At 35.4% G+C, this 23,386-nt stretch overlaps 1 protein-coding gene across 4 annotated transcripts in view; it reads left to right on the top strand.

Annotated features, from left to right (window-relative positions):
• Positions 1 to 1,223: 1,223 nt before the first annotated feature.
• mura (ring finger protein murashka) overlaps positions 1,224 to 23,386 on the top strand; it is a 65,011-nt gene continuing 42,848 nt past the window's right edge. Inside the window, exon 1 of one of the 4 annotated variants that reach the window (XM_018452696.1) lies at positions 1,224 to 1,770. Coding sequence is in view for 1 of the 4 variants with exons in the window: in XM_018452699.1 (XP_018308201.1) it covers positions 23,251 to 23,282 (32 nt within the window). In the remaining 3 variants the exon portion in view is untranslated. Of the gene's footprint in view, positions 1,771 to 14,555; positions 14,574 to 22,639; positions 23,283 to 23,386 lie in introns of those variants that run through there. The other 3 variants (XM_018452697.1, XM_018452695.1, XM_018452699.1) reach the window with 3 other exon arrangements.

A 23,386-nucleotide genomic window follows, 5' to 3' on the forward strand; every position in this document is an offset into this window, starting at 1 on the left:
TGAGTTGTGGAACTGGGCCTAATGCTCGTTTCTACCAATTGTAGATTAACTTTAATCTCGGTTTAACTTACTCTTCATCTTTTTCTAGTTCTTCTCAAGAATTAGAAAAAGAAGAAGAGTAAATTAAACCAAGATTAAAGTTAATCCACATTGGTAGAAACAGGCCTAAAACCGGAATATTGAATATTGAATATTGAATATTGAGATTGAAGATTGAAAGAAATTTGACCAATCAAAACAATAGGAGCTAAAATTCCTTTGTCCTCATTGGTCAAATTTTTCCGGGCTAATTCCGGCCTAAGTCGGCCTCACCTTGCGAAACTTTTGGAAACGATAGAATACTACTTTCGCCGCGCAGTAAAAGTTGAATTGAGTTCAACTTTTGTCCGCGGTGGAAATTATATATCTATTACTTCCAAGCAAGCGGGACGTTGATTGGCTATCGCGCCAATTTCCGCTGCGCGGCAAGCGTTGCCGCGTTCTGTGTGCAGGAGCCATAAAAAAGTACACGCAATGGGAACAGGGAATAAGAGATTTCAATCTCTCAGAAAGCATCCATTCTAATATATATATAGTTCTTGATAGGTTGAAATTCGTTATTTCTTGCTTCTATTGCCTGTTCTTTTCATTGTGTTTCCAGCTTAAACTTTGCTTATGCAAGACGCCATCTAAGTTTATCTTTGATTTTGAGAATTATAGTATAAAATATGTCGCCGTCGGTAAAATATATTTTTCGATTGTATTTCTCAAATCTTTAAATGGGCAACAATTGATACGACGAAAAATAACCAAGCGTAAAAACCTCATCTTGCCGTTTATTTATATTTCTCCCTTTTAATATCACTTTTTTCATATTTTCTAATATTTTCTTGTTGACAACATCGACAATATCGAAACCGTTTCACTGTTTTATCTCTTTTTGGAGCCGGCAAGTAGCGCTGTTACCAGCTCATAGCGGTCACGTCTGAAGTTTGTGACAATTGTGACGTCATAAAGGGAGGTTGATAAAGCCGCTACGCAGTATCGTTGCGCGCAGTTCCGTCTTTGACTACATCCGTACCTTGCGATAATAAGTGAGAAATATTTCGTACGTATACTTTTTATTATTTCTCACGATCTAAGATCAAAGACATAACCTAATATAAGGATCACACAGATCCTCTAAGTTAGATAGAAAATAGTCATTAATAAGAATATTTGAAATAGTGCGCGCACGGGCACTTTGGGGCGTAATCTTTATCGTCGTCTAAAGCCGGCACTGGCGAAGAAAAACTGCAAGGGGAGAGGGAGGAGAGATAAACGGTCGGTGGCGAAGTGTGGCGAGTCGTGGTCGGCGCCGTGCCTCGTCACGAGTGCCTCACACATCGAAATCGGGTGCGGGTGTCGCGCGGTGAGTGTCGACGGGAGTCGGGCTCGTCGTCTCTTATGGACGTTTGGTTCGACGGCGCCGTGCGGACACGACGTGTCTCCTCGGGGCCCCGGCGATTTAAGTGGGCGGGGTCGTGAGCACCATGCTCGCCGTACGGTGAGGGACATGGAGCGACCTCGGTGTTACCAGTGGTGAGCTGCCGTCGCCGCCGCCGACCGATAGTCGGTCGGTTTTTCTCATCGGAGCGTTACGTCGCTACGCCGCGCGTTGTATTACATGGCCGCGACTCACGCGTCAGCTACGCCTACAGCTATGACGTCCCTCTGAGACGAGAGACGGAGAAAAAGAGAGAAAGAAAGAGACTCCTTGCAGTACGCTCTTTGCTCCCCGCGGCTTCAAAGGTAGGAATTTTTCTATCGAAATTTCGGACGCGCGCTCTATGTCTGTCTCTGTTTATCTCCCACTCCTCTTGTCCGTCGCTCACACCTTCAGTCTTCTACGCTATGCCGTTGGTCGCTACCTTTGCCGATTGCTCTCTTTATCTCTCTATGTGGCTTTTCCTCCCTCTCCTCCGCATTCTCTCTCTCTCTCTCCCCCTCTTTCTTTCTCTCGCTCTCTTTATCATTCTTTATGTTCTCTTTCTTCTGTCACTCTACCACCTCTATAGGATCTTCGACACAGCCGCCGATTCGCTCGATTCGTCGATGTTGCTCGACGCGTTTTTCCGGAGTTGGAGGAATTAATACCGAGATACCGTTCTCTGGTGGGTTTTTTTTAGATGTAACGTATATATGCGTCGCGCATCATGCCCTCCTTTACTGGAAGAGTCGCCGCTGTGTTCAAACCTTTCTCCTCCCTTTGTCTCAGAGAACAGTAGGCAGGCAGGCATCTAGCATAGTGATTTTTTCCATGATAAGAATATCACACGTGTATATCCTTGACACAAGAATCAACATATAACCATAATATACAATAATTTGGAGTTTAAGGAGGAAAAGAAAAAAAAATTCATTACACACTAAAGAGGATCGCTCTGCACGCTGCACCTGCGATGTGTGTTTTTCTATCTCTGTCTGCCTGTTCCCCCCCCCCTCTTCTTTGCCTTCCTCCTTCCCCTTTCTCTTACTCCTCCCTTCCATTCCAACGTACATCTGATCCTTTTGTCTGCCGAACGAGATATATGTGTGTACGTATGTGTGTACGTGTTGCGCGCGCGTATGTTATACCGTACGTTTGTTTGTATACAAATATCCGTTAAACGCGTGCGTACGCACATTACGTACGTACATATATATAGGTACTCGCGGTACTCGCTCATGTAGGTACTCTGTCAAATCGGTGATTGGTAGAACCGTACGGTTCTGAAAACGTCGCGGCAGCGTTCCTAGAAACAAAGGAAAATTAATGTGAGAAAAAACAGATATGCCTAAAACGAAATTGGATTCGCACGTCTTTTTCGTATGATTTATGTGGATCAATATTTAACGTGAATATAAGAAAAATCAGCGAAACATTTTAATCAATAAGTCGAACATCTACTGATATAGGTGAAACGAGGAATTTGAATTCGAAAGAAAGTAAATCTAAGATGGCAATTTGAAGTCGAAAAGTACGAGTTTTATGTTTCTCTTTTTTTACAAAAAGAAAAATCTTTTTGAAAATGTTACATCTTTTAAGATATACGGAGAATCTTTTGGAATATCTTATCCCGAAGAAATTTTTAGAAGTTTTACGTAGCAAATTAAAGTCGAGAGGCATAATTTTCACTTTTAAAAATGATGTCAAATCTTTTGAGATACACGAAGAAAGTAGCAATCCAAGTAATTGATACAAAGTAGAGATATATTTTAATTTTTTTTAAAAGAGGATAAATTTTTTGAGATAAACGATAATAACTTATATTATTGAAATGCTCTCTAAATCTCTTGGAGTAAAAATTGAGCCAATCTTGAAAAAAAAGTGAGAACTGTTTACTCTTGAACAAAAAAGTGGCAGATTTTCACTCTTTTTTGGAATAAGATTTCATTCTTTTTTAGTGAGATTCACTCCAAAGGAATGAGATCTCACTCCTTTTTTTGGAATAAGATTTCATTTCTTAGTGACTTTCACAACAAAAGAGTGAAATCTTACTCCAAAGAATGAAATCTCACTTCAATAAAGAGCGAAAATCTGCCACTCTTGTTCAAGAGTGAAAATATTTTCATTCTTTTTTCAAGACTGGCTTGATTTCCAATTTTTTTGGAATGAGATTTCACTTCAAAAGATTTAGAGAGTACGATTTTTAAAAACTGAATAAATGTAGCTTATTGAAATAAATCTTTATTAATCAATTTACAATTATGTCTCGCTTAAAATCATTCAATAATATTACTCAATAGTATATCTCAGGGCCTGGATGAATTTCAAAGATGTAACAATAAATTTTCGCTTTCAACGACGCAGTATTTAAAAAGAGACGAAGAGAATAAAGAATTCTTGCGTGACGGACATTTGTATTAATATAAATATTTTATAGACGATTAGTTAACGACGTAATACATTGTAAGTAGCGGTTAATATTGATTTTTTTGTGATATTGAAGATGACCAGATATATGGTTGAAACGTTTATCAATATATGTAAATTGAATTAATATATAATTCCATTGTCACCTTGTGTTGGCTTTTATGCTCCTTTATCGATCAAATTTGACTTGTTCGGAAGCCGTTATTTGAAAAGTTGTTAAAATAGAAAACCGAATTCTGTAATATCAGCCTGATATTAATATATTATTATGTATAACTTAAACAATCACCACAGCCATATTGAATCGTGACGTCAGAAGCGAGAAGTGACACGTTAATTTTTATTACGTGCTATTTGTAAATAAAGACAATTTGGATAAAGCGAAATGATCGCTTTAAAACAATTGTAAAAATGGACGAAAGCTATCCTTATCCTCCCTGAGTCAGTAAATAATCGTAAAAAGTGATAAAAGGCATGTGTAAGTAGGCTACGCATGTGCATTAAATAAAAGCATACACGTGTCTCTTTTTACGATTATTTACTGACTGTCAAAGAGAATAAGCATAGTTTTCGTCCATTTTTACAAATATTTTAAAGCGATCTTATCATTTCATTTTATCCAAATTGTCTTTATTTACAAATGGCACGTAACAAAAATTAACGTGTCGTTTCTCGCTTCTGACGTCATGATTCAATATGGCTGTGATGACTACTCAGGAGTTTTAAAAGTGAAGTCTTTTTAAATGTAAAATTGAAGCACTCACTGCAAAAGTATTTTAACTACGAAAATTCAGTTTTCTATTTTGAAGCGTTATTAACTTATAAAAAATTATTAATGCTTTAAAATAAGAAACCGAATTTTGACGGTTAGGCATTTTGCGGTAGATGTCTCAAATATGTCAATATTTAATAAGCGAGTAAATGTACACGCGGAGACACAAATGTCTTACCATCCGAAGTTGCATGGCGTATCGGAGAAGGCATGAAAAGACATGGGCTGCGTTCCATTTAACTCTCACAACAGAACGCTCGTGGAATCATTTCATCCTTGTTGTTTATCAAATGTTAAACAAGGACAAACGATGCTCGCGAACGTCGCGAACGTTAAGTGGAACGCAGCCATGGTAGACGTTTGTATCCCCGTGCGTGCAAGGGCCCCGCCATAGACTTATAAGATAGACCCAGCATGCCCCCATAGGTAGAAGTGAAGCTGACATAAGAGTAAGAACAAAAACAACGGTGAAGTATCTCTATTCTTCTCCATTACTGTGAATATGCGCGCGTATGAGAAGGATAGAGATTCGCCGATGTTTTGCATCTCTTGCCGTTTTGTTGGCTTCACTTCTATCATAGGGGCATGCTGGATCTATTTTATAAATCTATGGGCCCCGCATGATGTGTTCTGCTCTTAAGCGTGCGATTTTCAGACGTTACAATTAGACAACTTTAATCGTTTATAATTTGAAAACTATTGTAGCCTCAATATTTTCGTATAAGAGTTTTTATTTTAGTATGTTCCACAAAATCTGTCAGTGAATTGGCATTTGAGCATTTTGGGACACCCTGTACACCTGGCGCGCATTTCTCATCTTTGTTTCGTCAGTCGGCACTCAAACGCGTCTCGTGGGTTTACGTTGTATTGCGACGTGAAGTATGACTGGCCGGAATATCGAACGCGATCGAACAAGACTGAACGATCAGACGAATTTTTTCCTACGCAACGGAAGTGGACAAACGTAAACTGATCTTGGCAATTAACGGTACATCGCTGGTCGAGTATTTAAGCTGCTGACCCTTTAAATCTGTATGCCTGTGACGCCCTTCGATCGATTCGCGCGCGCCCATGTGTGTGCATGTGTGTGAGAGTGAGTGTGTGTGTGTATATATGTGTGTTTGTGTGTACACCGGCCGGGAATTACGTTCTGCATACGGGGTGTCCTCTCAACCAGGAACGCTCGACGATACTCCGATATTGGAGATGCTATCGACAATTTTCCATTGATATTTTAGCACATCGAAGCTTCGCGAATCCGAATCGATAAAAATCTTGATGCAAATAGATGCTCTTCTTTTTCTATTTTTCTTATTTAACGGCTAATTACGATTGAAACAGATTGTTTAGTTTATTATATATTATACTTTTCTGGTTTATTATCATTGCATTATCATTTTGGGAATGTAATAAACATTTTCAAAAATAACAAAGGTTTTTTAATATCTATTAATGGCCTAGCAATGCTTACGTGAATAAAAAATATTGGTATTTTTCTTTAACATAGGTGTATCAGATGAGTACAGATTTGGACAAGTTTGATGTAAATTTTATCTTTATGATGAATTTTTGATAGTTAATCTAAGCAATTTCATTATTTTTAATTAGTAATAATGAATCGAGATAAAAAGCCATTTTTGTAGCTTGGCTTTTAATATCTGCGGTTGATAGGATATCCGGTATACGTGCATGTTATACATCCTACATAAGACTTATCAAATTGACTAATGCGTCACAATTTTACATGTAGAGAATTACAATCAAATTATTAAGTTGAAACGTGCTAGAAAAATCTGTTGCGATTATATATAATTATAAAAAAACTGTAAATAATTGATTAGTTGATTAAATTAAAAGGTAATTACAGAGTATAAATCGATAAGATATTTGCAAGTGTATTTTTTAAGAAATCGCGTATAAAGTAAGAGATGCGCTAAAAATATTTGAACTTGATATATAATCATGTTTATATTCCTCACTGGTTAAATTTTATCTCATGCAAGCATACACAAGCTATTTAGCTGCAACGTATTGTGCGACAGAACAGTAGAATTATACGATGTGACAACGTATATACTTATTGCAGAATTCAAAATTCGATTTGGAAAAAGATGATTCTTTTCACCGATATTTAGGATTTACGATCCGTTGTTAAATCGCTAATTAAAAACGCACTTGGGAATACAAATTAAAAATATATAAGTAAAAATACAAAGTGACAACAAATCCGGGAAGTCCGGTGGTCGTTCTGTGCAGCGCATGTACTTATAAATGCATAGAATTTTTCAATAGACAGACCAGAAAGACCGATGCACATAGTAGCTTTTTCCAAAGATTTGTCTAGCGGTTCGTTGGGTAAGATACAAACTGTTCAACTCGTAACTTTGTCGCTGTTTTTCTGTAATTGATATTAATCGATTCGACAATTTCACTGTTGAAGGAGAAATATAAAGAAGTATATAAAAATGTACGCGGTTACGAAAAAAAAATATATTTATAATTTTCTAGATTTTATGAATTACATAAAAAATATATTTTATTTGACAACAATTGTAAAACTAAATACATATAACATTCTAGTATTTGTTACTATGAAAATTGACAATGCATTATGTATGTATTTTTACTAATTATATTAGTAAAATGTTAAATTATTAGTACATATAGATTTATACAATGGGTGTCCCAAACTTTTTGACACATCGCTTGTAGGCAGATAGAGACTAAACTGTCAAAACAAGACATTCATGTATATATATGGTTATTTACACAATTAACCATATAATAATGTAATAATAAAATATATTCACTAAAGAGTAATATAATTTTGTATTGTAACATGATATGAGATTTTAATGTGTGCCAAGAAATCTTAAGAAAAATATGTGATATTCCAAGATATGTTTTCATAAAAAATTTTTGAAGATATAAATTATTAGATGTAGTCTAATGAAACAAAATACTTCACCAAGAAAAAGAAATCATACAAAAACGAAAAAATATCATCAAAATAAAAAGGTATTTAATACAAAAAATTTGATGCTTGAATTGAAAATGTAGTTAAATATCTATGTTCATAATTCATAATACTACAGAATTATATTATACTTTATTAAATATAATCTTAGAATTCTATAATGTATATAATTTTATTTTAGTTACAAAAATAAGTGATATTATTTTTTTAAGAAAAATTAATATAAATAATAAATGTAATATATATATTTCGTTAATACTTTTTTTTAGAATTATTCTCTGCTTTTTACAAATATTTTATAAATATTTTTAAATGTATTTTAGTATAAAGGGAAACATATCTATAACATTTTTAAATTATTTTAGTTATTATTATTTATGTTATTTAGTTTTTAGCTATATTACTTTTAATTTTTTTGGTATAATGAAAAGATATCACGTTTTGTACAAGTTTTTTCGCGTGAATATGATGTCTTTTTAAATTATTTTAGAAAAAGTTATATTTTTAAATTATATTACTTTTGTAGACGTAATAAATAGATATTTTGTAAGAAATGCGTATGTTATACATGTACAGAATGTTCTAGAATGGATGAAACAAGTAGAAAGAGGGTGATTCTACATGAAAAATAAAAAATATTAAATAAAAGTTTTTTATTAAGGCTTTATTTGTCAGAAAGACAATTTTAAATGTTCATCAGATACACGTGCGTGCATTTAATACTCATTTGTGGTTATAACTATTACTAATACCAATGTGTCGAACAATTGAAAGAAAATATCAATTCAGTTTTTGAAAACTTAAAGACATAAAACACGTTCGCGCGAAAGTATTCGTACAAGTTTAATATAAAGACACATTTATGTATATACAATAATACGAGCAATTTCTATAACTGTTTTTAAGATAATGAAATAAATTCTGAAGAAGTAAATACATCTTATAATCTTTGAAGTATCCTTTTAATACTTATCATGTTTATAACTACAAATGCGTGTTAAGTGCATGCGTACAAAAATATTGAAAATTGTTTTTCTAGAAAATGAGAAGTCTCGTTTAAAAAGTTTTATTCATCATTTTTTTATTTTCTCATGTACGTACACATTCTATATATAATAGAGTTTCTTTAAATTTGATTTCTTTAATTTTGACATTCCTATACATATGTACTTTCATAAATATTAATGTTTCTTCTATATTATAATGCTAAGCAGCTCTGCTAAATGATATACATATATCCGTATGTATATGCATAGTGATATTTGACAGCTTACAATTAGTTTATTTGCGCAACTGCGTTCGCGCAAATAAACGGCGCAAATAAATTGGCTTGTGCTGTGGTAAAGGTATTCTATATAATTTTGGAATTTCGCTCTTATCTCATAATAGGTTCAAAATAGGAGAGTCCCGTTAGTTCACATCCTGATATGATAGCACACATCGATAGGTACTTTAGTAATTTTCCAATATATCTACACATACACACACACACATGCACGCACACAACATTATCAATGAGAATATTTTATATTAAATTGGTCAGTCAACGATGTGGATAATGGAATTTCTTGTTCAAAACGAAGGAGGTTCTACTATATACATACATTAGTATTGTCCAAGATTTTAGATATTGGCTTAATGTTACGTGTATTGTCTTTCATTTTTCTAATGAAGATAAAAAAAGGAATGAGTATAATATATAGGCGTAAACACCTACACACTTCACGTGAGTGCCCAAAACAATACAGTTTTTAGTTTTATACAAAAATTAATTCAGTAACTTTATAATTCCTGGAAGAGAAATATGTGTATAAAATGTATAATATTAACCCTTTAAGGGGATCCAATATGGCGTCTAGAGCTGTCAATGTTGTGATAATATTTACTTGATATAAAAGTTTTGCAATCTATATTTACGAAATAGTAGTCCACAGACTAATAGTTTACATGAACAAACACTGTCAAGTTTTTAGAATTAAACTAAATTAGCCACTTAATTTGATACGAAAATGCGCTATAAAAATTTATATAAATGTATGAGTGTGATATTGTAGTAATACATAGTAATATATTATGATACGCGTATGTGTGTAAGTCGATAAACAGATAACTATAGAATTTTCTTAATAATAGAGTCAGAGTCAGATGTGACCCCACTGCTTTGTTAGTCAAAACAGTTTTTTGTTTTACTACAATTATTTTAAGTCAGTAAACTTTATTGTATTCATTTTTTTTCATTTATAAATAAACAAAAGAAAAAGTTTTATGTTATTATTTCTTTTTTTACCTATTTTGTATATTAATTAGATGAAACATAAGACACAATATATAAAATAGAATCAGGTTAGATTCGATCATCTTCCTGAATACGTTCTGAAAATCCACAATCATTAGGGGATAATATAATGGCACCTGAAATACTGTTAGAAATATCAAAATTTTTCTTTTACAATACTGGGAAGACAATCTTTTTTCCCGTGTTTTTGTATTAATGTGCAAGCTACGATCTAAATACGATGATTTACAAATTAATATTCCTACATTTTCCTAGTTTATCTAATTTATTTATTATTCTTAAAAAAAAATATATGTATGTGTGTTTTTCTATAATACATAGTTGAACTGTTATTCATTCTCAAATTTCTAGTTACTGATACTTTCTTCTCTAAGCGCAAGCGCGCCCGTACATATATGCTCGCGTAAAGCACGGCAATGTCTCGCGCCATGATGCTTCGCTTGTCTTAGCGCCGACATTACCGTGTCTCCAGATTTTGTGTTTATTATTTTTTTATTATAAAACATTGTGTGTAAACATGTTTATGATTAATGTTATACTTAAGTATTATTGCAATTAATTTTTTTAATGTGATGTTAAAAATATCTGTAAACGCGATAGTTAATCAACTTATCGTAAGAACAGAAGATTGATTGATTACTACGTCGCTGTCTTTCTTCTTTCTATAAAACAAATGTTTCCTCATGTTGTTTGCATGCGTTTTTTCTTTTTACAATTATCGATGTAACAACAGTCAATATTAATTGCTTTTCTAGGATCATGTATAGTCGAAATTTGAAACAATATTTTTTTCGATGATATTTTTTAAATGAAAATTTTTTAACTTGGCTTTGTGCAATATCTTTGTTCATGGAGAAGAATATACATAGAAAAAGAATAAAAGTACTTTTATTATATAACAAAAACCCCAGTTAATGATTGAATCCATAACAAACTTACAATCAATATATAGACATGATAATTACGTACTCTCAAGTTGTCGTCTCGCATAAAGATATACGATCTATCTCGCCATTATATGTAAACTGAGCTCAAAACATAACTATGTCTCTTGATTAATATTGTAATACTGTAGTTATGTATTAATTGTACAGAGTGTCTCAAACTTTTTGAAATTTACATCGCTTGGACAGGTGGACCGAATTAGACTGAGTTGAAGAGTCCTTTCCATTTTACAATTTTTGCAATAGTTAACGAGATATTAACTTCTAAAGATTGTCAAATAAAGCCCAGTTTTTCATTATCTGGTTAACTTGTGGTTAAGCTTAATCTGATGTTTCAACCATTGGGCTTCATCCGACATTTGAAATCCATTAGATAAAACATCAAGTTAAGTCTAACACAAATTAACTAGGTAATGAAAAACCGGGTCTAAGTGGGTAAAATCGATGCATAAGACAACTTTAAGATATCTTTCCGGGTTTTTTATGAACTATCTTAAAGATGTTTCTTAAAGAACTCTTAAAAATATTTTAAAGTTATTTTATGCGTCAATGTTAAATATCTGCTCGTTGGGTAACTACAAAAATATTGCGAAAATTACAAAATGGTAAAGTAAAACAAAATTTACAATATACAGGGTGTCCCAAACTTTTCGACTCAATCCGCTCTACCTCTGCTCACAAGTGTTGTGTTAAAAAGTTTGGAATATCCTGTATATTGTGAATTTTGTTTTTCTTACAGGGATATAATAAACACATCACTTTTTTGTAAATTGTAAAATTTTTATCTCGCTAGTAGAATTGTATTGTTTTAAATTGTATATTAAATTGTTTAAATAACAATTTTTTTGTGAAATACAAATCTTATACGTCTTTGAATCAAATATTACGATTTCTATAATAATAATATCAGTATAATTAGTATATTTTAAGACATAAATTTTAGTGTTAGAACTTTAATATTTATTATATTTTTTCGTATATCGAGGAAATCATCAGCTCTAAAGAAAGAAGAAGTTTTATTATACATAATATAGCATACTAGTAGTCGTTTTTTGATCTTAAAAGTCGCAAAATTAATGAAGGATAAGAAAGGCTTAGAGACAGTCAGTCAACTTTAAGTTAGTAAGAATCCAAGAATTCCGATTATGCCTTTGCGTAGCCACCTTGGCGTAGCCACCTTGGCGTTTCATGTCCGTAAGGTGGTTTCGACGAAATAGCCGAAAAGTTGGTAGAGCCGGGACAAGAGAGATCTCTCTCGCCCTTTCCGTAATACGTTATACAAAGGATACCTGAGCTTTCATGGTAATCATTATACAGTAATCGATATATCTTCATCCACTTTCTGAGAAAACGGGTTCGTTGCAGGACTCAGTTCGCCAAGTCGGCGGAGGTTATTCATTTGAACCTTGCAAATTATAAAAGCACTCGAGATTCTAAAAGTTTCATGAAAAATAGGGCTTTTGTAACGACAGTCGCTCATAGATGAAAATTATAGATGCGCGGTGTGGCGCGCGTTCTTCTCCCACTTTTCCTCATCGTTCTTCTTACATTATGGAGCAAATTATAAGAGCCACTTTACGCGACGTGGACGCGCTCCATGTTCGTTGCGAGCAGCGTAATAATTTAGCGGACGATGAATTTCCTATGGGCGCGTCGATCGTCTGCGAACTCTCTGCGAACTTCGGTGCGATCGAACACCCCCGCGACATAACCGTTGTTCTTTTGAATGAAGCGAATGCACCGGTGCGCAACGTTCCATTTGTGAAAAAGGGTACTAGAAATAATCGATAGGCTTTTGTGTTAAAACATGAAACTTGATGGATCAAAGGACGCGCAATCAAGATTTTCGAAGGAAATATACGAGAATGAGTAATGGCGTCTTCAGAAGATGTAGTTATTCATTTATTTATTCAGTTGACATAGAAAATTTCGTGTTTACTAAATTTTTAACACACTTTGCGTTTTACAAGACAGTATACAACATATACAAATTAAAACATCGATAATATCGATGGTTCAATATATTTTGTATTTATAATATCGCGACGCGCGATACGTGTATATACAATTTATACGTATATATACATATACAATTGTGAAATACTTGTTACATCTTACTCGATTTCCTTCTATATCGAAAAAACAAAGAGAGGGGAGATGGGAAGGAGAGAGGGAGAGGGAGGAAGAGAGAGAGAGTTCCACACGCTTTCATCATACAGTAACTACGGCCCTGCACGACGCTTTGAAATTACAAAGCACCCGCAAGACTATGAATACCGCGTCCCGGAATTATTCGAAGCGACGTTCCCTTCGAAGTCGACCTGTGCAGCCACCCTCTTCCTCCTACCTTTCCTGCTCTCCCTTCAAGTCTCACCTGTCTCTGAAACGACGAACTCTCCGAAAGCGTATACGAGCACGCTTGATGCACAATGGTCCAACTTTACGAAGGCTTGCTTCGAGAGAAAAATTACCTTTAAGTTTTTTGTATAAAACTCAATAACTTTTGTAGTATTAATGTGTCAATCAACCCAATAAAAGGCTGAGGCTTTAATTAATTCAACGTTCTTATATCCAAAGATACAAATAATTTTATGTTACTGTCGCAGACCGTATAAAAATATATCGTAGCACATCATTATTGACTTTAATAGTACAATTATCTTTTCTACGTAGGGGATTCTAAAGTCTGTATGTTTTGCCGATTATTTTTCAATTAAGTAGATATTTGTCTAACTTTACACCACAGATTTAAAAATCCTTTTCCACAGTTAAAGTAAACGATAATGTAGTCCAAACCGGTCGCCTTTATGCCAAAAACAAAAAAAATTGGAAAATTATATAGTTTTAATCGGCTTCTGACGTCGACTTATAACAATATTTGCTTTATATAAAAGTTGTATACTTTGTACATATAAAACAATCTTGATTTGAACTAGAGATTGCATAAATAAACAATGTTGAGTTTTTAGAATTACGTTTAGATCCCTAATATGAAAGATTAATTAATTAGGAAATTTGTACGTATGTGTATTACGTACGATATTGATGTGCAGTGATGTGTCAATGACATGTAAATCGTATGTGTGTAGATCCTATTGAATTGGTAAACAGATGATTTTAGGATTTCCTTAATAGGAAATTTAATAGAAAATTTTTATTTTTTATTATACTTTCCGTGAGTTGATTCACTGTTGAGTCTGAGAGTTCTGAGAGAATATTTTATATAAGTTGTGATCCATAAGAAGTGAAAAATTGATTCCTATGTTTATTCATAGCCATAAGAATACATTATAATATAATGAATATTAAATGATAAAATAAATTTTGTTGCATTTATATATGAAACTGAATTCTTAGAGTTAATTGCAATGTCTTTAAGTTTTTCGATTGTATCGGAGCGTATATATTTCTTCTTTATGGTTTTTTTTAGCTTTGTGATACGTTACGACAAAAAGGGATTCCGCGATCCGATCCTCGGCCCTGGACGGTTCGCTGTTGGGCGAGAAGGTACCCTGCTCTAAACCCGCGCAATAATTTCCCCCTTATTAGCCTGTCGCCCATCGCGATCGATCGAACGTGGATCTCCACGATCGCATCTCCATTCGTCGTACGGTGGTTATGGCAACGCGCGACGCCGTTGGGTGGCTCTCGTGAGGACCGACAGCGAACGAAGAGCGGGACCCACAGCTTGGGAACCGCATCGAGAGACGGTACTGATAATACGGGCTATCTGACGTTCTGGCATTAGAGTTACACGCGACGCTCTATCTCTCTCCTTCCCTTCCGACTTCCTCTTTTTCGTTCTTGGTTTCTCTCGTGTGTCAACACGTTTCCGACGCCCACAATGCCCGAGTGACGCATGCGCCTTGCACAACCTTATCAATCTTCGCTCTATCTTTCTCCCTTTTCTATATACTTCCCACCCTTTGTTCCTTTCTCTCGTTCTCTTTCGAGATGCAATGTCTCGGGTCCCTCCTTTTGAATTCTGAATTCTTAGGTTTGTTCGCGTCGCATGCTCCAACATGTTCCAATATGCTCCTAACATAACTCCTACTCACTCCAATGCGCTTGATAGAGTGAGTAGGAGCTATGATAGGAGCATGTTGGAGCTTGCGACGCGAACTAACCTTTTGCCATAGAATTTGGAGTACGTTTTTTCATAAGGAAAGATTTCACCGTCAAGATTTTTTTGTTTTACAAGAGATTAAAAATGTTACAGAGATTCGCGAGATTAGCTTTGGAAATAATAAATAAGAAGACATTTTTTTAGTCATAATTTAGATCGTTTGAGAACAATGTGTAGATAAAAAAGCACATAAATGGATAAAAAAGATCGATTCAAACACACACACAACTTCGATATACATATAATATACACATAATATATATTGACATATAATATCATTTATTTATTGATGTTAATAAGCAATAATTCTTGCAAAAGAAGATACAACGAAGCACATCAATAATTGCTATTGTAAGTTGTTAGTGCATGTAATAATAGAGAGTGCATTTGTAACACTCCATTTTTTCTTCTGTTCCTGTTACATGCGTTGTTAGTTCTTCTTTTTCCTCTTAGCTCTCTCTTCGACTCTTTTTCAGTCGTTTGCTAGACACGTCCCTGTCTTTTATACGTACTCTCTTCTCCGTGTCTCTTCGCTAGCCAGCGCGGAATTTTCCAATTCACAAGGGTGCATAGACGATGCGGGTCGTCGACACGGCAACATCTTTGATGTCACTCGTCGGCGAACATGTTGCTAGAGAAGAAAAATTTTCAGGTTATATCGCCAGTCGCTTTATGCCTACTGCACTCTGAACGCGAGCAATGAGCAACGAGCGATATCCAATGAGAGCTCAGTTTTATATCGTCACGTGAGAAAAGGCAGAACTTTCATTGGATATCGCTCGTCACTCCTCGCGTCTAATGAGCAGTGCAATAGGCATTACTGGTCAAAGATACCTTTTCACCTCTACGGCCCTGTCCCGAAAACGTAAACCTAATCGCTTCTTTCCTCTTTCTATCTTCTTTTTCTTTATCCTTTCTCCAATGACGGATTTTAATTCCCAAGAACCTTATTCCACAATCTGTAATCGAAATGACATTTTTTTACGAAAACAAAAGAGTATAACTGCTATTATATTTATTAGTAAATTATTATTTCACTGTAATATTTCATTTTGCGTTGTTATGAATATATAGAAATATTTTTTACGCTTATTTGTAATGATGGACCTACGTGATTCTCCATCGATAGTGTTGAAAATTAAATTATGAGATTATTAATCGATTAGAATTCTTATAATATATACCTGTGAAAAAAATAACGATATAGAATCTCGTGAAACGTTACTTCTGTGATGGCTTTCAATGTTAACCGGACTCGCGAAGGTTTAACGGTAAATCCGGCACTGGTCCTCTCCTTCCCTTCTTGCCTCGCGCTCACCGTCCTTATACCATCACCCTCATTCGTATGATACAGCCTTTCCCCTCCTCTTCCGTTCCCATTGCACATACCAATTTTCCAATTGATAAGGGTGCATAGTTGATACAGAGCGGAGCAACCCTATTCGTCTCTCTCTGTATCTCGCTTTATCTTTCTCGCTTCTCCGTTATCTCTCTCCGCTCTCCTCCTCTTCCTATCTATCTTTATTCGATCCTCGTCTTTGTCTCTATTCCGCACGCACCTTGTGAAATCAGTGCACGGCTCTATCGTTTGAAATATTGACAAACGGGCCGTGTTCTTCGTCGTACGAAGACGCCGACGCGGAATTGTGTGAATATCGCAACACACAATTTTGCAAGTACCGTCCCGTAAGATACTTTCCCGTGCCCACATCGATATACCGTCATCGAGAACAGAAAGCGGAGCTCCTCCCATTCTCTCCCCTCCCGCTTATACAAACGCGTGGCATGAAATCCACGTTATTTCGCACGCAACACGGACACAGATTTCTTCGAAGAGATCCCACGTGCGCAGATCTGCTCACCTTTTCTGTAACGCCCGCGAACAGATCGTCGTCGACATCGGAAAGCAAGTATCCGAGATATTTTGCTTATCTCTCTTTTAAAATAAATCGTATGTTTCTTCGTGCATGACCGATACTGAAAAAAAAGGAACGATGTTGGGACGTAACTGTGTTTTCTCCCTTTTTCTTTTATTATTAAACATTATTAATTCGGTCGATGTATTGTCTTATCGGTTTTAATCGCCAAAATTTAATCGTGCGTAATGAATGAAATTGATGCCCAAATGCCACATCGTTCTGTTACGACGTGCGATATCTCAAGGAAACTAAAATCTTTTCGAAGAGTGTAGAAATCTCCGAACCATCGGCCAACTAATCGAAAAACTTGGTCATCGATTTGGGATCTCCGAAAACATACGAGATAGCGAGAAGGGAGAACTCGTTCCTACTGAGCGCGGGCTGTACGCTCGTTACGTAAAATTAACAGTCATGTTCCGAAACTCACTTTCCCGTCTGGGATTTCGGTGGGGGAGAAGTCGCCTTCTTTTCCTTTTAAAACGAAGAGGTAACTTTTCCTTAAAGCGCAGCACATGCGTTACGTCTCTAAAAGGACGGATATCCGGAAAGAAAGAAGAAAGAAGAAGCATCGATCTTTTCTATATCAAATTTGACGAACCGCCTGGCACGTTACGTCTAGAAGCGAGTCGTGAGAAAGACACAGAACGAGATATATAAAGAAAGAAAAAGAGAGGCAGAGAAAGAAAGAAAGAGAAAAACCATCTTAAGCTTTGTCACTCGACGCGACGTGACGCACGGTGACGCACTCACGACGCTATTGCATTGCGTGATGCCCGATCCGCAGCGCTGTGTGTTGATTTTGGCTCAACTCAGAGTTATCAGCGTACTCGCGGTGTGCTCGGCCATGATAGCGTCTGGCCTGACGCTCTCGTTTATGATGAGAGAATGGCGCTGCGCAATGGCAGGCGCGCGATCGTAGCACGGCAACACCTATATGTATAGGCGGTATCACGGTATCATCATACGAGATATAATTTCGAGTAGAAGAGATTCGACGTCGATAAGAGCACGTGTAAAATTCCCGGTAGAATCCATTCCACGTCCGCGAAGCTAAAAAGTGAACGTAAGCGGTGCGCACGCGAGAGTCGCTCGCTCGATATTGTTCCATGAGTTTTAGCTGAGAGCCACTCAGCGATCGTCATGACGCGCTTCCGTGTGAATTCATGTGTTTTTTACGCACTGTAAAAAAGTATGTGAATCATATGAACGCCAATGGAAAACTATATGAACAATAAATATGTATACACATAAAAATTATAAATTCAATTTATATATTTTATATATATAATTAAACACGCGGCGTATATATTTCTATATCATACATATTTGTTTTACGTAATTTTATATACTATTTTTATAGCACAAGATAGATTTTATCCATCCAATGATTTTTCCTGGAACAAGTAAACCATCACGTCGCGTCGTAAGTCGGTAGAATTAAAAGGCGTTAAGTTGGATCCAAATCGAGCAAACGAGTGCGAACAAACACGAATAAACATACGTTGCTAGATCGTATAAGAAAAAATATTATTTCTTCGACGAGCATGGACGAGCGGCGCGACATCGCGAATACGAACGGGACCAAACTTATATACATTGACATTGAATGTATTTCGTCTCATTTCAATGTATCGAAAGGAAAGAGTTTGTCACGTTCGGTTCGCATAATCGTTCTTTGCTAATTTGATTTAGATTAGAACTATAAATATCAGGATAATATAAATAATATAATGTTCAAAACAATTATTATTGTTGAAATCTAATTATTGAAATGTTGCTATGTTTGAATTAAATTGAGAGAGAGATATTTAAAGAATTAAATCCAATTCGAACTATTAAACTAGAAAAAATTAAACAGAAACAAAGATCAAATTAAGATTATTAAAACGTTTTACATGAAAAATTCAATTAAAATAAAATTATACAATGTACACACAAAAATAATATACTATTTAAAAAATTTTAATTATATTTTTATTACGATTGCAATCGAATTTAACATGTTTCGTAAATATATATATCTGTGTTTTATTTCTTGTATAAAAATATTATCCAACATCCACTTTTCAATGAATAATTTGAATTCGAGTTAATAAATTCCCGAATTTGGTTATACGTGACTTTTGGGCATTAAGATCCGAATCATTCGAATATAATTCGAATATCCAAACCCAAATAATCGAATAATTCGGCGAATTAATTATTTCCAGAGTATTGGTAAATCGGAATTTGTACAATTCTAGATTTTTAGAATTTTATAAGCATCTCATTCAGTTCGAAAGTCGCGTTCGTGCGACACTTTTCTCTTCGCTTTTCCTTGCCATCTACTTCTGAGTATCGTTACTTTCGCGCGGTCTACGGGAAAGAAATATCACTGCCTTTTCCTAGATAGGAATATTAATCAAACGAAGCAAAAGGATCCATGCATAATTTTAGGAAAACTGAACTCTCGAGCAAGTATTATTTGATATATAGATGAGAATTGCGACACGCGCATTAATCGCCGCGTTTAAATAGTTGCGTCAGTCGGTAAAAATCGGTAAAAATCGCGTTAACGCGTCGCAACTCGCAACTATGGAAATCTAATATTCTAATCTCATCGAAACGATAGCGATTTCAAACACGCTTCTTCGGTATCTTCACGGTATATATCTTTTACGCGCACGGGCGCGTCACGGAGTGTGTTTACTTGGCTTCCTCAGGGCTGTGTCAGCGAGTTCTTTGGACCCGTGTGGGTGCGGCTTTTTAGAGGAAGAGGCCCTCGTTCGTTGCGCTCTCTCTTCGTAGAGAGAGAGAGAGAGAGAGAGAGAGAGAGAGAGAGAGAGAGAGAGAGAGAGAGAGTGTAGATCCTACCTTTTTCTCCTTTTCTTTTTCTTCTCTTTTTCATTCGATGGTTCCTCCGTCGCGCTTATGGCTTCAGCATCAGCACTCCCTCCCGTAAGACCGCCCCTATCTTCCTTCCTCTCTGTTACCCTCGTAGAGATATTAAGCCCCGTGGCGTCCCAGGGCTGTACATTATAGGGATGAAACTCGCGAGAGAATCCTTCGAATCCCGATGTCGGCTCGATACGACACGTGCTTGTAATCACGGAGCATATTCGAAAAAAGCGATTTCGTGTTACTTATTAAAAATGTGCAAAGCCTCGTAAATTATTGAATCCTTAAAACGCCAGTATGGCGTTATTGTTTTTAAATTCTTTATGTACAATGAAAACAACAATAATAATATAAACTGTAATAATATAATATAAGATTGACTCGTATAATATCGCCGTTGTAAAGTAACAGTCGTCAGTAGCTTCGATTCTAGTGATATAAAAATGCGTATTTATTCAACGTGTACAACATGACGTTTTACGTGCAGGATAAGATTACTGATTTTTTAATGATATCTTTAAAATTCCCTATTTCATGATTATTTTATGTCGCGAAATGTTTCATAGCTAAACTTTGAAAGTTGTAAAATTTTTTATGTCGCTTAAAACGCGCGCGCGCGGAGACAAATAATATAATAGATTTCGAAAATAACAATTATCTATTCTGGAATTTTCATATTTCAAAATACGATAATTTAACCTAATAAATTGATCTAAAAATGCACTTCATTTTTAAATTAATTACGAAATAAGAATTTCCTTTTGTTTTGGAAATAAATAATTCTGTATATGATAAATAATTCTGTTTTGAACATTGATTTCATTTTTTCGCGTAATACAAAATTGATTTTAAGCTCATTTCCATTATCTACTGTAATCCTTTTTCTGGATCGATCTTTATATATAGTAGCTTTGAATGAAACAATTCGATTAGAATAATATTACTAACGTAGGAAAATAACGACTTAAAATTGAAAACGTCAGGATTGGAAAGTAAAATGGCACTAATTGAGAGATCACTAATAATAATAATAATTTGCGTTTTTTATTAATGAATTAACTAGCGCATTGCACGCGATCTATGGAGTTTTAGATTCGATAACGAATCGCTTTGCGCGCTTTACAATGGAATGATTGTGTTATTTGCGTCACTGATGAGAAATATGTATATCAAATGGAGATATATTTCGGTAATAACTTGGATAAGAGAGTTTGTAGTGTTTGTTCCAATTGTTGCGCTGCCACAATTCGACTGAGGCGTATAATATCGCTTTTGCGTATATATGGTATTTTACTTTCTAGTGATCTCGCCGTTTACGAGTATTCGGCACTCGCTATCAAAGTCGTTAAATACCTCGTTTTATAATTCTACAAATGATATGTCTGATTTAATAATAAGTCGACTTGGACAAAAGTGCAATTAAAGAAAAATTCCAAAATTTAAGTAGTATTTTCTTGAATAGAAAAGTAAACATTTTTTTACTGCAAATAAATATTTATTCAAAATAAGAAAGTAATACTTGAATCAAATAATGTATGTTTACATTAAATTTACAGTAAATATTTATTTGCAATAAAGAAGTGTTTATTTAGTACTATTGAAGAAAATATTACTTACAATTAGATTTAAGAAATTTTGTGTGTGTGTGTGTGTGTGTGTGTGTGTGTGTGTATGTGTGTGACAGAAAACTAATTGTAAAATACAATATGTACAAATTTATTGATTGAAATCATATATATTTCCATATACACACATATATATATAGTGTATATTATACGTATACATAATATACGCGAAAAGATCGCTTTGTATTATATTTTATGTTTTATAGTCACACGTAGCAAAAGTAAACATATTCTAAATATTATCTAATATTATTTAATACCATGGTGGCACCAGTTATCGACGAGTTATCTCGATTTCGACACTGATGTCAGAATTAGTGAAAATTAAGAGGTTTATTTATTATAGTTTCGTGATAAAATAATATGAAAAGGTTAGAGTTGTACATAGGCATTACATCCGATTTATATAGTACAAATGTTGTGACACATAGCGTTATAAATTATACAAATTTTATACTCACGTAACCTCAAATACCTTTTTCACAATGTAGTTGGAAGTAAGAATGCACCGGATCGTAAAATTACTGAGGTTGCGTTCCAAAATTCGACTCTGTCAATCCGAATATCATTTTATTCTCGTTGTTCACCGACTGTTGAACAAAAATAAAAATACTCGAAATTGACAGAATCAAGTTTTTAAATGCACCCCTAGATATTAGATATCTGAAAAGAATGTGACACTGGATATCCGATAGGACAATTATCCGGCCGAATACAGGATATTTTCCGGATATCCGATACAAATTCCTCAAAATTCTTAAAAAAAAAGGAAAAGTAAGAGAAAAATAGATGTAATAATTGACCGGTTATGGAACAGGATTGTTTGCAATATAGTTTCAACAATGCTTAGTAATCAAAGTTTAATATTAATAGATTTTTCATAATAACAATAATATTTCAGGATTTTCCGATGACAATCTATTTCTATTAATTATTGGCATAAACCACCATAACTGTGCAAAAATCATAAACTGTAAGAAGTTTAGCTGAAAAGAATAGAATTCTATTATATATTAATGACGCAAACTTTTAATATAAAATTTCAGTCGGATATATTTCGTCGGATGTTAATGACATTCGGTTATCCGACCAGTTAATAAGAAAGCATCGGATAATATCGGATACCGGATATTTTCCGGATATCTCTAGTACGTCTCTAGTTGAAAATCCTCAAATCCGTACGTGGTACTTTACGCTGTGCGTCCGCACCTGCGATATGCAGCCCCTTCTCAATCCTTCGTCGCACCACGGGAATGATAGTTCCCCCACATTACGGCTGGCACAGCCCCTCCATTCCTGCGTTCCGCGACCCGCGACCCGCGTTTCGGAGCTGCTCAGTCGGTTAGGATTCAGTTCGTGCCGTTCGTGCCTTCGTGGCAGTTCGTGGTGCGTCACTGTCGGATGAGGTGTTGTTTCTCGAGTGCGCGGAGAGACTCGCAGTGTTTCACTCCTGAACTCGAGCGAGCGAGGATGATGCGCGCGCTCTAAAGCAAGAGTGTATCAGTGGTAAAAGAGCGCGCGCGTGTGTGCGTGCGTGCGTACGTCGTGCGTCGTGCACGCGAGTGTTTCCTTCTCCGCTTTCAGTCGGTGTGTCATATACTACTACGCCGTGCGTGTACGTCGTCTGGTCTTAATATCGCCGTGGTTTCTGTTCTCGCGCTTCTACGGCCGCTCTCGTACACACATACACACACACATTTATATATATATATATACACACATACAGACACACACGCACACTCACCACGTAAATACGGACACACGGACGGGTGCGCGTGCGAGTGAGCGCACGTACATAGACGCACGTATCACGTACACGGGAACAACACGACGTGGAGGCATGACAGCAACGCGGGAGTGTTACCCCATACGGTAGGACAAACTCTATACATCGTGTCTCTCTTCTTCGCGATAACGATTGTGATTCCGACGACGACGACGACGACGACGACAGCGACGACGACGACGACGACTGA

Source organism: Mycetomoellerius zeteki, unplaced genomic scaffold (genome assembly GCF_001594055.1).
Source record: "Mycetomoellerius zeteki isolate Tzet28-1 unplaced genomic scaffold, Tzet1.0 scaffold35, whole genome shotgun sequence".
NCBI lineage: Eukaryota > Metazoa > Arthropoda > Insecta > Hymenoptera > Formicidae > Mycetomoellerius > Mycetomoellerius zeteki.